The following is an 18696-nucleotide window of genomic DNA, read 5'->3' as shown; positions in this document are numbered from 1 at the left end:
CAAGGCTGTAATCTAGCGACAAGTAGTATGAACCTTGTTGGACAGACATTCTAAGAGCATGAATGAGTTCACCTAGAGACTCGAGGTGTCATTTCATACCTGCTTCTTTTCCAGTGGGATCCTATTGAGTAGAAACATAATTTGTGTTATTAACACCACCCCAGGCCTTTTTAAGGGTAGAATATTGGATGTTATCAGCACTAAGGAAACGGTTTGGCAGTATTTCTTTGGTGGGGTCTTTATTGCTGATGAAACCACAAACAAAAACTGCCTTCAAATAATGGTGTCTAACTTTAATTCCAAGTTTCCTTGGATTTTATGAGTTGAAGGTTCATCCTCTGTTCTCTTACCCCTCCTTTTTCATCTTTCCCGATTGTCCAAGTGATCTCGCTAATTTTGGAAAAACCCTACGAAATCGCCAAGAAATCTTAACCATCCGTCCTTAGTTTTTGAACTGAAGTCTATTCTTAATGTTGCTTGAATGTTTTATAGGTTAATTCCCATTTTCTGTTTGCATGTAGACTTTTGGAAAAAAAATGTATTGCAATAGCTTTATAAAATAACCCTCCTTAAAAACAAACCATCAGAGGGGCCACGTAAATACATGAGAAAGAGAGACAGGAGTTTAAAACTCCTATGATGGTTTTTAAATTGCCGCTGGCTGAATAATTGCACGGCTGGGGCTCGTGTCTGAAGTCAGTAATCTCCAAAGCTATTAAACCAACTAGTCAGCTCTGCAAGACACAACTTGTTCGTGGAGGCTAGCAAGTCAAAAACTGTCTACAGAATCTCTCTTCCAGTTAATGGCTGTTTAAGCTAGTGCTCAGCAACTTGGAACCACTGCCTTCAGCATCATACCCGCACGATCCAATTTATCCTTGCCAATTAAAAACGGAGACTTGTCCTGCACAGAAATCTGGCCTATTCCAATCTAAACTGCAAGTGCTCCTGCGGTGTTCAGGATCTTCATATCATTACGGTCAGTTACTGGGCAAACTGCATCTCTGCCCCATCCTGGTTCGGTCAAGTGCACCCTGGTCTCAACCCTCTAGCCATCACCTGTCTCTGGGTGGAATCACATGATTCTCCCACTCTCAGACTGGACCTCGTTTACCAGATGTTTTACCATCATCCACACAGGGATCCTGGTAGGACTAACTTCCCTGAGCCTCTTCCATGGAGCTTTGCTCTGTCACCTTGTCTCCCCAGCTTAGTGACCTCTTCCTGGACAGCCCCTGGCAACTCACCCCCCTTCTTTTCCTCTGAAGGCTCTAACTGCTTAGTGTTTAGTCTCCGTGCCTGACAGAACAGCTGTGCCACTTCAGCTTAGAGCCTGCAAGCATGCCACTGTCTTCCAAGTGCGTGCTGGAGTGTCCTTATTTAGGTCTATCGCGTTACTTTCCTGTTTGCGCTTTCCACAGCCCCTCTGTTAAGTTAGAGCCATACAGTCCTATAGGAACTTGTAAGAGACCAGTGTACAAGAACTTCCCCTCGCTGACCAATCATACGCAGCATTAATACAACAGTTACATCCAAGTATCCATAACATTATTACAGATCAGATCCACGTCCGTAACCATTACAAAGCAGGAGATGGTGGTTTTTATCATAATGTGTTTGAATAAGTAGGAAGAGAGCCATAAACAATGAAGAGTCCTCTTTAGGCAAACTACCTTAGCAAGATTCGGGGAGAATCTCCTGTGGAAGAAACATTTCGGTATAATTTACTTTTGATTCTGAAGAGTTTATCCTCAATATGGTCATTCTGGGTTACGTTTTCTCTGGAAGGACTGATCAAAGTGGCTTCATTTGCCTGTGGGAAGACTGCAGTATTTGAGCCCCTTCGTTATGTTTGTTACTAACCTTAGACAATGGTTAATGTCCATTTAAAAAAAAAAATGTGGTGGGGGGACATGATTCTGAAGTTCGGTATTTCAAAATGTAATTCATATCCAATATTCTATCCTCGAAAGTGTTATGTGATCCAGATTAGAGCCATCAGTCCGCACTGGTGGCTTTAATATGTAATCAAAAAGTTCTCGCATCTGGTCATATTCTCCATAATCTCTTGTTTTGGTTTTGTTAGCCTCACTGTTCATAATTGACTTTTAAGTGTTGCTTTATTTGCGTGCTATTTGTATTTTGTTGCTTTTTTCAGTGCATCTTACAGCTTATTTTGTGGTTTTTTGTTTTGTTTTCTTTTTTTCCATCTTATTTCTGGCATTTTCCATCATTCTGTGGCCATGATTGTGGATGTATTTTGGTTTTGCCTGCCTTGCTGTGTCTCTTGCTGCACTCCATAGATCCCCGTTGCACAGTCCTCTGTCATGGATGACATTGAGGAGTGGCTCAGTACCGACTTGGTGAGACTTGACTTTTTATATTTCGTTTTTCATGTAGGAAGTAGGACTTGTGCATATGCATAACTTTTAATGCAAGCTATTGGTGCTCCTCTGTGGTTACATATACAGGGAGGGAATGACACCGTATAAAGCATATATTTGGGTTTTTTCCCCAGGGAAGGAAATAAATAAGTACATGGACTTATAGTTGCCATTTGCAGTCATCTCATCCAAAACACGTTTCTGAGCTGCTGTTGTATTTTCACTTCTCCATTCTCAGTGTCACCGAGGTGGTATGATTATCAGGAATTTGGATTTAAGGAACTCAATTAAGGAAAGCATTTAAGCACATGCTGAAGTCCACCTTTATTTAACACAGTATTTAAGCACATGCTTAAGGCCTATTGAAGTCATTGGGATTTAAGCACATGCTTAATTTTAAATCTATGCTCAAGTGCTATGCTGAATAGCTGGACTGCTGAATCGGGGCCTAAGTTCTTTACAGTTAAACAGTAAATCTTACCTGTCTCCATTTAAATTGGTTTGACAGCAGTGGCACACTTTCAAGAGCTTTTAAATGTCTGTTCTCTGCCCCTGCACTCCTCTTCTTTTGGCTAATGTCATTTTACAATCTTGAAACTTCACTGGGGGTGGGAGGGGGGAGTTTCTCTGCTGTTTTTTGCTTTTCCCTATTTTGACAAATGTTTAGCTCAGCCTCCTGTTCCCCAGTTCAAAGTAAGTGACCAGGCCTTGTCACGGAATACTTCAAGGAAGTAACATCAGTACAGCTCAGCTAATGGACATGGTAGAGCAAGCAATAGTGTCCTACATTAAGCCCTGGCTACGTGCTCATTAAAAAAACTGTACAATAGAATGATGCTTACATCTTACATGATGCTTAATCTTCAAAGTGTTAGTCTTCCCAAAACCCTGGTAAGGCAAGTGGTATTCCTGTTTTACAGATGGGGAAAGTGAGGCAGAGAAGTTACTCCTCACTTCCAAAGGAGACTAGATTTTGGCGGGGGAGGGGATTAAAATACTTGACAGTGTCCTTTTTTTTTTTAATGTGGTAATTATTTGAAAATTATGCCACCTAGTTGGGATTTATTACAGTTTCCTTATTTAATGATTATGAATTCTCAAATCCTGGTGAAACACATGCTAGATGTCTGAAGGGAAAAATGTACAGTACTAAACTTGTGGCATGTTAACCATTGCTACTTCTCCTGGCAACACACTAGCTTCCTATCATTTTATTTCAGCCCTCCCATCTTATTCTTATCTACGTTCATGGTGTCACATGCTTTACAATCAGCTTTTTTTTTCCCCCTTCAATCATGAATTCTAAATCCAAAATGAACCATCCATTTTATTCAGGAAAAATATTGTCCCTAAACACTTCATTGGGGGTGTCTACCTCATTTGATTAAGCTTTTAAATAAGATGCCCTATTAGCGAAAGCCACAGCCATGATGTCCTAAAGGAATTGTAAACAGGTGAGGTGGCATCTCCTGTAGCTATTCAGTTTTGTATCAGGTAATGGCTTCTCTTGATAAGAAAAGGCCTGCTCTCTTGAAAGTGGAGAAGATGGAGATTAACTGACTGTCACTCAGGTCTAATGGAGAGTGCACTGATAATGGATGTCACCAGTAATCAATAGCACCATCATTTGGACTATTTCTCTTGCTCTGCAACTCAGAGAAATACTGGATTGTTCGTCTGCCTCCTGACATGAGACTCATCTAGGTCATCTTGCTCCAGTAGTAACTGTGGTTAAATAAAGGGGCAGAGGCAATGAATGGTTTGGGTTACTTGTAAACTTGCTTAGGGTGAGGCGAAGCGAAGTACATATGTTCATACTTGTTTCTTTGTTCCAACTGCAGAAAGGAGAAGAACTGGAAGAAGGCGTGACAAGTGAAGGTAAGGAGGAAAGCCTCTGGCTTTCAGAGCTGTCTCAGTCCAGTGCCTTTGAGTAGAATATCCATATTGCTCTCTTCTGATACAATCACCCAGCAGAGATCCTCTTCCAATCCACCAAACTCATGGTAGCTGATGTTCCATAGTGCATCCTTCTGGAGCATCTTCATTGAAATGGGAAGTGGTGGAGAATTTCAGCAGGGAACTACAAAAAACCCACCTGTTCGTGCTGGTTACCTTGGTAGCTTTCTGTGCTTCACTTTTTCTTCACTGTAGCGGTGTAGTGCCTCTGTAGCAACATACAAGACACTGAACTCCCTAAGCACTTTGAAATGATTGTCCCCTGTTTATATCAGGATGGGATGTTTCTGTTCCCAGTTTCCAGGACTCTCTTATCTCGCCCACCCTGCCTCCTGGTGGAAGGAACTGAGTTTTCTCTTCCTTTTCATCTCACCACTTTCCCCTTTTATTTCAAATCTTCCCCTCTGCTGATCTAGCTGCCATGTGGTGCCTCCCTGGCAGATGGGCATAACCTTGAATATTTATCCTTCTTGCCCCTAGCAGGAGTGATCAGGCACCTTGAGCAGCTTTTATTAGTTACTTTTAGAAAAATAGATTAATCAAGAGCTGGCTAAACATCCCAAATGATCATCTTAAAACGAGCTGTTTTAAAAGGGTTAAATCAAGAGCCCAGAAAGGTCCTATTTTAGCCTCATTAACAGAAAAAATAATTCTGCAAAAGGAGACGCACTGGCTTTGAGGAGCAGGAGAAGGCAGGCAGGCAGCAGGATAGATCCAAACAAGAGAGCAATCTTTAAAAAAAATGCAGTGGCCATATCTGAGCAGTAAGACATGTCGGGGCATATTCTGTGGGGGTAGATGCCATGCTTCCAAGGTGTTAACTAGTTAATCCTGATGTAAACAGTGCGTCTGATTTCCGAACTTCATTGAGACACCACAGTTAACGTATAGGTTGAGGGTTAATGAAGCATGCCCCGGCATGTCATAAAGCTGTAACGAGCGACACACTATATAGTGCTCAGCAAAAAACAAGCCCAAGAAAATGCCCTCCAACTTTTCAACTCTTTCCCCCTCGCTGCAATTTTTTCACTTTCCCTGGACATGCCCCACTTGTACTGTGTGTTCCCAGACTTTGTTCCTGCCCGTATGCGATGCTCCGAAACCAATCCTGGCACGTGATTTGCCCATGTGCTTTGCTTAGCAATTGAGTGTGTGAGAGAGAGCAAAGTTCACTTAAGGGATTCTAAACTGCATAAGAATGGTGGGGGAACCTATAAATATTGACAGGCATGACTCCGATACCATCCATTGGAGTGTGGGAAATGTTCATTTCCTCCCCCTTTCCCCACCCACAAGAATAGCACTTGGTGGTATTTCTCCCTATGTTTGGGATCGCACCCTTGACTGGCATTTGAGTTTTGATCTACTCTGTTGACTAAATTGTATTACTGTGATGCTTAATATAATATATGGAGATATAGCTATCTCATAGAACTGGAAGGGACCCTGAAGGGTCATTGAGTCCAGCCCCCTGCCTTCACTAGCAGGACCAAGTACTGATTTTACCCCAGACCCTTAAGTGGCCCCCTCAAGGACTGAACTCACAACCCTGGGTTTAGCAGGCCAATGCTCAAACCACAGAGCTATTCCCCCCCCCGGCTATCTGTACCCTTATGAGGAAGCCATATTTGTGAATGTGGCTTGTGTCTACAAAAGGTTGGCCAGGGGATTGACAGTGGGGACAGAGCAACCTAGGGCTCGTAACCCCATATTGACAGCATTCCCCCTCCCGTGTAGCAAGGTGGGAGGAGGTTGTTCCAAAGTGAAAAACATTGAGACCCACTGGTACAGAGCCTTTCCCTTTTGTCAGCGGTGACCATAAGTAGTTGTTACCCTCGGATGGCTGTACCGGGGGCCTTGTGTGAAATGCGTTTGGGTCTCTGTGCTAGTTCTGGTAGTGGATTCTCTGGCATGGATACCTGTGCTCTGGGAACCGGACCAGCTGCTCACTTTGTTGGCAAGCTCACCAAAGGGATGAGAAGTTTTGATGGCCCATGGAGACAGCTCTGATCCCTTGCGGGGTCAAGGATGGAACACACTGGGGCAGGGGCAGCATGAGGAAGCGTTCAGTGATCGTGCCTATGCTCTGCTTGCCCTGTGCGTACCCAGAGAACAGTCAGTGCACTGCTAGATTCGTGCAGAGGTTCGACCTTAACTCTGATTCTTCTCAATGTTTTTTTGCGTTGCAGAGTTTGACAAATTTTTAGAAGAACGAGCCAAAGCTGCCGAGACGGTCCCAAATCTACCTTCTCCTCCGCTGGAGGCCCCCACTCCTCCTACGAATCCTTCAGGCAGGAAGAAGCAGGAGCGCTCAGAGGATGCCCTCTTCGCACTGTAAAGAGCACTCCTGGCTACCATCCCCGTGCTCTGCGGAAGAATGTCTCTGTACAGTCACATTGTCCTCTCACAGTTCTTGGCTAACCATGACCCCCTTGCCCTCCTGGTTTCATCAATTGCTTCTTCTGCTTATCTCTGAAACACCCCTCCCCCCCCAGCTGACCTTTGTATTAAAGACCAGCTCTGCTCCTGCCAGACCACAGTTCTTCCAGCACTAGCTTAACCTGCCCCCCCCCCCCCCAATTCCCATCCAAACAACTCTTAATGCTGAAAACCCCTTTAAAACGCATGAGTATTTCTTTACCTTGTTGATATGAAAGTGTAGAGAGAGCAGCCTTGCCTTTAACTTACATAGGGACCACCCTCTTCTGCAGGTAGGTGCTTCCGAATAGGCCGGTCTGAGTGTCAATCCGCATGTAATTGACTGAAACGGAATGGAGATGTATTTTAATTTTAGATACAAAGGTCAAGCTATCAGCTTCTAATAGGCTTAGAGAGTAAAGAACAACAGCTTTTCCCTTTCAACATGTGCTTCACAAGTTACGTTTCGCCCTCCACCCCCAAATCTCCTAGTACCACATGGTGGTTGCTTTTCTCCACTCTGGTGCTTCCAGTGTGTAGTCTCACGGGCTTTTTTTTCTCTGAGTTGATCTAAGCTTGCTCTGATTTGAAAGCAATTTGTTAGCTTTGTCCAGCAGAGCCGTGAATAGGAAAATGGCTATTGTAACACTAGATATTGTATGAAGTATTTCACTCATTGAGGGAGCTTTTCCCCTATAGTATTTTGTCTAGAATGTGTGCCTTTTTAAAACCGTTACATTTCTCCCAAGCTGGAGAATACTTCTCCAGTAATTAGCTCTGATACTAAGCAGGCGCTGCCTTCATCTCCTCAACTGTTTGAATAACATCCATGCAAGTGGATGGGACTGAAAGACTTAATGAGTGTGACTGGCCACACTGGAGGGGCATGTTTGCTGAATGTCCCTGGTATGTCCTGTAGCACTGGAGGGGTAAAAACAGAAATGTTGTTAGAGGTAGGTCATCAGAAAAAGGGGCCAGAGTTGTGATTTCTTGTAGGAGACTTCCTAGACAAATGGATACTGGGGGAAAGATTTTAACTGGCACTTTGGCTGTGCATATTGGAGAGGCAGTTCTTTATTTTCCGGCTAGAAGGTTTGGGCTCAAACACTGGCTGGCTGCGGTCCTATTGTATGTAATGTGAAATAGACAGGTGGGATGCCCTTTGCCGTCTCTGCCTCCTTACAACCATCTAGTGCTAAGAGGCGCCTGTCCCCCCACCCCTCCCCCTTTCTGCCTGCATGCTTGGATTCTGTTCCCTCTGCTCGTCAGAGGAATAAACTAACAATGCTGTCCTCCTTGGAGATGCCCCAAAGGATTCTGCAGTGTGTTTGCCTTGTGGAGACCAGCATTTCCAGTATAGTCCTATGCTACTCTCCTCTACGCCCACCCCCTCACATACCCTGCACAGATTCCTGGGTAGCAAGCCAGTGGCGCAAGATGGAACAATAGAGTCCATACACTTGAGAGCCGAGTTAACAGAGGTGCTGTATCAGTTAAGCACACTTGCACTTAGAACGCTGTTTCTCACAACTCACTAGTCATCGTTCCTGAGGGCACGAGAATTTTTAGGCAGCGAACTGCTTCGTTTTGATTTGGCACGTCATGACTTCCCTGCGTACTGCTATGTGTGCGCCACTCTCACCTGCTTTAGACCACACTTCGAACCATTCTTACAGTCTAGTATTTGGATGTAGCTAATGCTTCTCTCCCCCATGCCAGCTCCCTGAATGTTGATCTGAAATTGGTTTTATTCTGGTCAGTCTCCATTAGCCTGCACGTGTAGGGTACTTCAGGCTTTGGCTAGGCCGTGATATATGCATGAAACGTTGTCAGTCCCCTAATGGCCCACTGCAGTGTGTTAGTCTTAGAGACACAGTGGTGAAGCAGCATTGTCCATTTTCACTCTTACTCTGAAAAACAAATGTAGCTTGCCAGTAGGGGCAGACCTCGGGACAGGACCGTGCATGACTTGGAGCATCAGTTATAGAGGGGAGGGGGAAGTGCCATCTCAGCCTGTGTCTATTGGCACAGAGCAGCTTGGGTGCAGTTACGATCTCTGAAACAGGCCTGCTGGGGACGGGGCTGTTCAACAGTGAGTCTTGGAAGAGGAGCAAAGCAGGAAGTTGCAAGAGAATTGTTAGGGGGGGTGGGCAAGGGGAGAGACAGAGCGGGGGTTGTCAGTGATGGCAGCTGAAGGAATGTGACTTGTAAGTCTTGTTGGATAGAAGGCCAGGCAACGTGTGATTGGTGAATGCGCTGCCGAGAAGGACTATACCAGCTTGCTCAAAGACTTTGGGGGAGTGTGTGGTATGATCTCTAGTCATCCAAGCATGCGTGGTTTCCCGCCCTTTCATTCTCCAGCGGCCACCTCCCTCCCTTGCCCCAGGCAGCCCTCTTCCTCTCCCCCTTTTTCTCTCTGCCCCTCTCCTTCCATTGCTTCACTCAACCCTTGGTTCATTCCTCTTCGTTTAGGGGCTGAGATTGTCCTTCCCTGCTCTGGATGTGCCTGTTCTCAACCAGCCCTGTGCTGTGCAGAATGTAGGCCTGCCTGCGAGTGGATTCAAAACTGGTGCCAGGCCACGGAGATGGCTTGATCTAAGCAGGGGGAATGAAACTATCCTTTGCCTCTTCTCTGCTACCCCACCCCCAACTTCAAATTCCAGCTGTGAGGGCTGGATGTGCTGTGCTCAGCTAGAAATCTGGGTCTTGTACAGAACTTAGTTACCTGAGGGGAGGGCCAGTGGGATGGGATCACTGTGAGGCTTGGAGATGAAATGTAGTGGTATTGGCTTCACGTGATATTGCCATTGGAGATCTCCTGTGGAGTCCTCTTCCCCCTGAGAAAGACAGGTCATCTGCAGGGAAAGAAGGGGTTAACCCCCCTCCCCTCTCTACCATGCATAAACTAGAGTTGCTTCCTTGGAAAGAGATTGGTCCCTGGGGCAAGATCTTGTCGAGCTGCTAATTGGCTGACTGCAGTCTCTGATAGGGGAAAAATCAAATGGAACAAAACTGATCAGGCTGAGTGGAATGTCTGAAAGTCGAGCCCACAGCCTCTGTTGTAAATGTCAGAGCTACTGCTGAAGCTTTCCAATGTCCTGCATCAGGATCTCCCATCTTCTCCGTTCTGTTCATTGTGATTCCCAAGAAGGGGAGCAGTTGAATCCCTTTGAGGAAAGGAATGGCTTGTTCCATTTGTCCTTGGAAGATGGTTACCTCAATTACTCTTCCACCCCTTTATTGTAAATGCTTCCTCTACCCGAGTGAGAGAACTGACACGGCTCTGGTATTCATGGGTGAAGGGGAAGGACGTGTCAGAAGAGCAGCATGGCTCAGCAGAAAGCCTTTCTCCTAGTGTTTAGAAATCACAGCTACGTACTCAGTGACACTAAATTAACATTGGGGTCCGTTGTAAGTTCTAATGATACTTTATTCTAGGTTCTAGTATTTATTTTGTCAAGAGATGCTTTCCAATGTGTTTTTTAACATCATCTGTTAACTCCTTGTGTGCTGAGATGTAAAAAATGAATTGTTTCTATTTAAATATACCTCTTTTGGGTTTTGGTTTTAAACGTTGCGTGTAGATTGCAGGCGCATCTTTGGCGAGTGTAATAGATAACAATGTGCTGTACAGACTTTTAGGATGTTTAACACGTATGCAAGGTTCAAGGGAGAAAAAGCTCATAAAAACTTACCATGGTCCCTCTTAAAGGGCAGAGAATATGTATGCTAAGTGGTCTGAGTTGGACCATCATGTAGCCTCCAATGTCCCTTTCTCCTGCCAACTTTAACTGTGTCCCCCAAATTACATTGACCAAATCAGCTCGGGTGCCAGCATTTCAGGTTTGTTTTTACACTTCCAGGCAGAGGGAGTTTTTAAGGAATGAAACTAGCTGCTTCCACCTTAAATGGAGGACTTTTACCCAGCCAGACATAGTGATGAGACTTGGTTTCCTCCAGTGGTGTAGCAGTAGATCTAGACGGGGGCTTCCAAAGGCACAGAAGGAGTTAATTGCCCAACTCCTGTTGGATTTTAGTGGGAGTTGTGCACCTCCTCAACTCCTTTGAAAGCCCCAGCCAATGTGACCTGTATCTGCTGCTTCCCATTCGCTACTCTTCTGTTTCCACCAGTGAGGATGGTACAGATGGTGGTGTTCCCATGTACCTTTTTTTTTTTTTTTGCCTTGTAAATTCTAGGGCCTCCTGTGTTGTTGGGATGTGCTGTGGGGCAGGGTTACGCTGGTTGGCTCCAGCCCTGGGCTCAGCTGATTGAGTTTGGTCTGTATTTGTTTACCTCCTCAGTACCAACCCCAAGGCTTGCAGAGGCTGTCCTGGGGGGAAAAAACAAAACTCAGGACAGTTTTTTTTTTTTTTTTTTTTCATGGAAATAATGAAGCAATCGGTGGGTAAATCGCATTCTTCTTGCAGGTAACTCTTTGATTGCCATAGGCATCCTGTTGGCATCTTCCCACTGCCTTTGTCTGACTGGCCCAGTAGAAGAATGCTGGCAGAAAACCCCATTCCTGCATGCATTTATAAGCACTCAGGTGCTGCTACCGTCCACTTAATAACCCGCTCCTGTCCCTTTCGAACTGACCCCTGTAGGACCAGTTTGCCCCTGTACTCACCGTCCACAACTTCCCACACGTAGCGGGTTGTCCAGATCACAACATGCCCTTTGACATGGGACTTTAAAACCTCGCCATCCCTGCCTCATACAAGCAGCAGTTGCACTATCCATCTGGGCTAAGTGCAAAACTCCATTTGACTGCGAGCTGGCTTTACTCACCCATTGCTCTCTCCTGCTGTCTCCACCTAGTCAATGGCAAGCATATGCCAAACACACACACCCCGCTCTGTGTTTTTATAAGTGTCAGCTCTTCATTCTGTAATGTTATTATGAGCTACCATTAACACTACAAATGTAACCTGTGTAATAGCGTCTCTGTATATTAAAGCTGTAGGCTTTCCAGATAAAAGTGGATAATATTTATTTACTGAAGATACTGGGTATTTTTTTGTTTGGGGGAGGGGGTAGGGAAAGGGGACTTAACTGTTACAAATATTGACTATGTAAAAACAGAAGAAACACACACTAAATAAATGTGTTGCTGTCTTTATGTAGAAAGCCAGTGTGTTTACGTAAGGATGATCCAAGTGTATTACTCTACCATACTTAACTTACAGAAATCATCTCTCTAGTTTGGCTCTTGCATGTGCAATACTCCAATAAAAGCACTACTAGTGTGAACTGTACAGTGATGGCTATGAATCTGTGTCTTAGATACACCTGGTGTCTTGCTTTCCTTTCCTCCTGCTCTTCCTAACCAGACCAGTGATAACGTTTATTTTTGTCCATAGCTGCCTTGAGTTGCTCATCAGCCCACCAAGACTTTCCAGTGTTCCTTTCACACGATGCTCATTGTACAAAGCCGTCTTTCAGGTATCTTGAGTTGGTTTAAATGCACTAATTCTCAGACTTGACCCACTTCTAAAATTGTCCGCTGGTGGGAGATGTTCTCTGCGTTTGTGCTGAGGTGGATCTAGTTCCTGTGTGATGGTGTTGGATTGACAACCTGGAAACCAAAGATCTGTCCATAGAACTGGTATAATATGGGCGACAGCAATGCAGGCTTCTCCTCACTGCCCAGACCCAGACCTGGAGCATGAGTAGAATGGAGATTGAAATCCACACATCCTTGGCATCTGAAATTGACTGCAAATTGGTGCCGGTTGTGTTGGTGACACCTGTCCACCTAGTACCAAACAACACACTCATTTCATAGGACCACTGGATGGTCCTCAGATGATCACTCATTGAGAATCTGATTTGGTGACCTAGTAGCAAGAGGGCATTACTAATCCCCCGTCTGTCTGGTTCCTTTTGTGTGCTGTGGATTCTAGGTAGACCCCTTCTTATAATGAGTCTTCTACCTTGCACCACAGAGCTCACCATGCAAGTGCTACCAGACACCTATTCTGGGCACTTCCCCTACTGGCTGCACGGGATCAGTAAACTGCTGAAAATGCTGTCTCCCTAGAGCTGTGTCCACTTGTATCATTCTGTGGTGGCTGACAGCATACCCAGTACAGTAGTAAATGGAAGAGTAATTACTTTGCTAGTGTAGAACTAGAAATGCCATGAAATACGTTTTCCAAATGCAAACAGGCAGGGAAAGAAATGGTGCTGTCTAGTTCCCAACAGGAAAGTAAAAGCAGTATTGAGTAGTTTAAAAAAAAAAAAAAAAAAATTAAACAGGTGTTTTTTAAAGTATGGAGTTTGCTAACTTGAACTGTTCTGAGAATTAAGCATTTCCCCTCATAATAGCTGCAGGTTGGCTTTCAAAGCCGCTGAATTAAAGTGAAACAGGATAACTCTGAGATATCACAAATAAAGCTGTAGTGAAGGTAAGGGCTGATTTCTCCCCCCCTCCATTCCCAACTGGTTAGATCAAGAGTAGGTGAGTGGTGCTAATAACTGATGCCTCTGACAGTAAGCTTGTCCCAACTAAAGAACTGACATTTCAATTATCAGGGGGTAGCCGTGTTAGTCTGTATCTACAAAAACAACAAGGAGTCTGGTGGCACCTTAAAGACTAACAGATTTATTTGGGCATAAGCTTTTGTGGGTAAAAACCTCAGTCTTTAAGGTGCCACCAGACTCCTTGTTGTTTTTGAAATTTCAATGGTTGTTTCAGACTCATCCATTCTACTGCCAAAGAGTGTTTAGAAATGATGTGCCACACAGGGCCAATCCCCTGCTGCTCCCATCGCCTTTCCAAACATTGCACTGGTTTGTTTGCTGTGAGTCAGATCATGTGCCTGATTCTTTGTGTGTCAAACGCTCTGGCAGGAGCTGTAGTGCCCAGTTCTATTCAGGACAAATGTGCATAGCTACCAGTGGCCTGACAGAGCAGAAATGGCATGAAAGTCACGAAGTTGTACATTCCCTGAACAACAAATGCTGGACTTGCGGTAGCACATTTTAGAATGCAAAACAAACATCAGCAGGAAGCTATGTCTGGGTGGAGAATACAGCCCCATAGGAAGTATGGGGTGTGACAGGCCTTCATTCTGAAGACCTGGGTTCGAATCCCTGTGCATATGGTGCCATCCCATCCCCATCTGACTGCATGGCTAAGTCAAGCATGCTTGACGGTTACTACTCAGGAGAGGCCCACAGTGGGATGCATGGGGGGAGGGAGTTGGGGGTACCCATGGCACCTGAGTCTGTTTGCTGTATATATTTTGATTGTGTACATTCTCCTATAAAAGAAAAGGCACCAACACTGTTCTAGCAAGGGATACTGTAGATCAGGATTGAGGTGCATTAGCAAAGTCCTCTAGGGAGTTCAGGCCTGAAGTACAGGGACGTTACATACCGGTGCTGTAACAAGGGCAAGGTGAGGCACTTGCCTCGAGCCTGCAAAGTGGAGGGGCACAGCTCTACCCCCCAAGCTGGGCAGAGGGGAAAGAAAAAAAAAAACCACGATCAGTAGCAATTCGGTGGCGGGTCCTTCCCTCTGAGAGGGACTAAGGGGACTTGCCACCCAAGAGCCTGCAGCCGGCCCTTGCCTTGGGCGCAAAAATTCCTTGTTACAGCTCTGCTGCATACTGAGGAGCTGTAGGGGGACCCAGAATTGGAATAGCTGGGTGTGCTGCAGGCCAGATTTAGTGGTGGAGCTGTTGGACCCTGGCCCTGGGGGTGCTGAAGGTTGGGATGGGAGGTGGATGGGAAGGGTTGAAATTAAATGAATGGAGATATCCCATCTCCTAGAACTGGAAGGGACCTTGAAAGGTCATCAAGTCCAGCCCCCTGCCTTCACTAGTAGGACCAAGTACTGATTTTGCCCCAGATCCCTAAGTGGCCCCCTCAAGGATTGAACTCACAACCCTGGGTTTAGCAGGCCAATGCTCAAACCAGTGAACTATCTCCTGTATAGAACTCCAGGCTGGAAAGCAGAAGTGCAGGGGATGAATGGAGGTGCATCAACAGCTGCGTAGGCAAAGCTTGCATGGCTACCTCGACTTTCTATTCTACATCGTGGCTCATACTGCGCTCACGAGGGTGACCAGACAGCAACTCTGAAAAAGTGGGATGGGGGTGGGGGGTAATAGGAGCCTATATAAGAAAAAGACCCAAAAATCGGGACCCTATAAAATCAGGACATCTGGTCACCCTACGCTCAGCGCCGGCGTCTCTGAGAGCCTTTTGGTTGTGCATTAAGCACGGGGACTGACATCTGTCCCCAGGTGTTTGCTCTCACATCCTGCTCCCCGCTTGGCTTGGGGGGGGCGGGTAGTTCTCCATGCACCTCCAACTGACTTCTCCAACCCTGTCCAAGCAAGCGCGAGCCTGACCAGCTGGGCCCTGGGCTGGGCTGTGTCCCCGCCCAGCGCACTCAGGGGAGAGGTTGGGTGACTCTGAACCACGTGCACCGGCTGCTGCGTCCCCTGGGGCATGTACATGACGTAATCGCAGCCGGGCCGGAGCTGTGATGCAGAATCACTCCACTCCGGCCGGGCTCGCCCATTGGCTGCTTCCCCCTGGTTCTACGGGCGGGGTTTCCCTGCTTCTCAACCAAACTTAAGCGGGGCGGAGTCCCGCCCCTGATCGTAGCCCATTGGTCACCGGAAACGCGGCCCCGCCTATGGAGCCTGGTCCTGTTTTAACCCCTTCTTCTCCACTCTAGTTGGTATTGTTCTACCCGGGCCCCTCAGGAAGCTTGTGTGGGTCTAAAGAATCCTGCCATAGGCCGCATCCGCGTTAGCAGGGGCTGAGCCCTGCAAAATTCTGCTTCTGCAGAGCAGGGAGCTTTCTGAGGGACAGGAAAAATGAAGAAGTGGGCTGTAGTCCACGAAAGCTTATGCTCTAATAAATTTGTTAGTCTCTAAGGTGCCACAAGTACTCCTGTTCTTCTTTTTGCGGATACAGACTAACACGGCTGTTACTCTGATACTTGTCATTGTAATTCCTCCGGGTGGAGAGCCACTCTAGATTGTGTGTGTGGACCAGTAAATGTTCATGACCATCTTTTAAGGCTAATAACTCCTGATCTTTCCAAATCTTTCCCCTGTGCCGTGTAAGTCCGAGATCAGCCTGAGAAGCTCTTACTACCCCCCCGGGATACACTTCAGGAACAGTAAGAGATTCTCTGAAAGAGAACATAAGAACAGCCATACTGGGTCAGCCCAATGGCCCAGTGTCCTGTATCCAACAGTGGCCAGTGCCAGAGCTTCAGGGGGAGTGCACAGAACAGAGCGTTTGGAGTAATCCATCCCTGTCTTCCCCTCCTGGCTTCTGGTAGGCAGGCGTGGGGGCACTCCAAGCATGGGGTTCGATTGCTATCTTGGCTAGTACCCATTGATGGACCTTTGCCATAAACTCATCTAGTTTTGGCCTTCCCGACATCCCATTGGCAATGAGTTCCACAGGTTGTGAAGTGTGTAGAAAAAGTACTTACTTTTGTTTGTATTAAACCTGCTGCCTATTAATTTCCTTGGGTGATTCTTGGTTTTTGTATTGTGGGAAAGGATACAAAACATTTCCCCCCACACCACTCATGATTTTACAGACCTCCATCATATCCCCTGCCCTTCATTGTCTCTTTTTTAAGCTGAGCAGCCCTCATCTTCTTAGCCTTTCCCCATATGGAAGCCGTTCTATACCCTTGATCATCAGAGAAGGGAAAAGCTATTACGTAATGCTCGCTACTGTGCCTTTTGCCCAAGAGGCTGAAGCAGAGGGATTAGTGTGGTCTAGACTTTAGAGCACAGTGGTGAGTTGGAACTCCTGGGTTCTGTTCTCATCTCTGCCACTGACCTTTGGTAATTCCCCATACCTCTCTGTGCATCAGTTTCAAGCCTCTGCTGAAAGGTGCTGTAGAAAGAAAGGGTATTCTGTGTGTAGGCCTCCACTTTCCGTGAGCTCCATCCACATTCTATGGCAGGAGTCCATCATGTATTGCTTGTGTTTAAAACATGGAACAAACTGAAAGATGCTGTCTGGATTGGAGACAGGCAGGCACCTGCAGGTTTCTTTCTCTGCATTAATATCATTAGTTTACGGCTAGCTTTAGACTGTGTTGGAGGGCTAGGAGCACCAGCCTGGCTGCTCATTACCAACGGAGTAAGGGTGCATGGAGGGACGCCAGCTAGTCACGTCTTTCAGAGGCAGGGGGCTGTTCTTCGATACTTTCCACTGAATGACTGATGGTTTGTGTCATACCTGGGAACAATGGCCCTGTCTGAAAGATACTTCTAAGTCCTTTGCCCTGGTTTTGGGTGAAAACATCTGTTATGCACACTTGGGTCAGCCTGATTACCTGAGCCCTATCCAATAGCAGCAAAGAGGTAAGCTGCAGAATAGTAAACGATATCTGATTTCATTCCAGGCATTGAACTAGGCAGAGACTCGTGACATGTGCCTATGAAAAACCTTTCCAGTTCTGTCACCTCTAGACCTTCCTTCAAGGCATGGGGTGAGACTGCATGCATCAAGTGTGAATGCCTAGAGCCCTGCACGGATACAAAATTTGTATCCCCATCCAATCTGCAAACATGATCTGCAAGTATCTGCGGATTTGCAGGGCTCTAGATATAAAATTTGTATCTGGATCGATACGAAAACATCGTCCGCGGACATCCGCAGAGATTAAAGCGGACAGCGGTAGATTGGCAGGGCTCTACTAATGTCACCGACTTGATATAATCTTCTTAGATTACACCATGGTAACCACACTCCAGAAACACAGCCCTAGGCCTGTTCAGGAGAGTTCCACTTTCCCTGTTCACCACCACCTCTTGCTTCAGAACAAGTCTCCTTCCAAAGGGTTCTTGCTCGTAGGTGTATCTGAGCATTGACTTCTGCAGAGTCTCTCAGACAAGCTTTGGGAAGACTAATGATGCTGTCTTCCTGGGCTGTTGCCTCTATTAATTCAGACTCCCCTTCGTGATAACATAAGGGATTTATTTGAGATTTGGGGCCAGCTAGGTGGCACTGTCCCTAATCCACCTCTTCCAGGCATTTGGAGTCCTGCAGCTCCTCTTTATCCTCCTTGTGAAGACTGCTAGCTGTCTGGGAGGGGGGAGTTGTACCAGCAAATCATGCTGCAGAGCTGTGCAAAAACCTAGGGTTAGGTTGCCACCCTGCAATCGATCTCTCTTCGGAGAGGGCTGCACATGGTAAAAATAAATAGTCCCTAAAAGGCAGGCATGGCTGGGGAAGGCTTTTACTTTCTTCTGGGTCTCTTTCCTCACAGCAGTTCTCTCTAAACCAGATATAAACCTCCTAGAGGGTGAGTCGAAAAAGGACAAGGGAAGGCTGCAGACTCCACACAGGGATCATTTATTCTCCCCCAAAGCCAGGCCTCCAGAATGCTTCCTGCCCGTCTAGCGGTGTGTGTTCTCCCTGCTCCATGGCAAACAGAAAGGGGGTAGCAATTCCAGGGCGGTTTTTTCCTAGTAAAAGGCGGCTGCAGGGTAGGCGAGACAGCCTGTGGCTGCATTCAGTTAACCCCGGGGGCTTTTTGCTGTGGATAACCGGACGGGGGGGGGCAGAATAGATCGGGCTAGGGAAGCCTCCTGCAGAAGCAGATTCCCAACCCAGCCTTGTACCTCTGCTCGCTATGATGGAGGGGAGAAAAACTCCGCTTGCATATCTCTCTCTTTCGGAGCCTCTGCGCTGCAGCCACCGAGAAGATTAGACAACAATCAGCCACGCGGGGCGGTTTTTTACTTGCAACATTGCAATGTATATCGAGGCGAGGGGGGGGGGGGAGTCATTGTACCCCTAGTCAAAGGAAGAAATGCAGCACCACCCCCATGACATGAGATCCCAGGCGTGCTGGGTCCTGCGCCCCGCTCCCACTGCGACTCCCCCGGACGAGCCAAGCGGGGGTCCCCAGCGGACGCCGCTCGGTGCATTGGGAAGAGGAGG

At 46.6% G+C, this 18696-nt stretch overlaps 1 protein-coding gene across 5 annotated transcripts in view; it reads left to right on the top strand.

Moving 5' to 3' along the window:
* The window catches only part of TOM1L2 (target of myb1 like 2 membrane trafficking protein), a 67321-nt gene extending 55307 nt beyond the window's left edge, over window positions 1-12014 (top strand). For 4 of the 5 annotated variants that reach the window (XM_054041913.1, XM_054041916.1, XM_054041912.1 and 1 more), the window contains 3 exons: window positions 2304-2363; window positions 4226-4262; window positions 6530-12014. In XM_054041913.1, coding sequence (XP_053897888.1) covers window positions 2304-2363; window positions 4226-4262; window positions 6530-6678 — 246 coding nt within the window. In that variant the 3' untranslated portion in view covers window positions 6679-12014. The remainder of the gene's footprint in view (window positions 1-2303; window positions 2364-4225; window positions 4263-6529) is intronic. The other variant, XM_054041917.1, reaches the window with a different exon arrangement.
* The last annotated feature ends 6682 nt before the right edge of the window (window positions 12015-18696 follow it).

The sequence above is a fragment of the Malaclemys terrapin genome, chromosome 10, assembly GCF_027887155.1.
Source record: "Malaclemys terrapin pileata isolate rMalTer1 chromosome 10, rMalTer1.hap1, whole genome shotgun sequence".
In the NCBI taxonomy this organism is placed as follows: domain Eukaryota; kingdom Metazoa; phylum Chordata; order Testudines; family Emydidae; genus Malaclemys; species Malaclemys terrapin.
The sequence above is the reverse complement of the archived record's forward strand: the minus strand, read 5'-3'. Positions and strand labels throughout refer to the sequence as shown.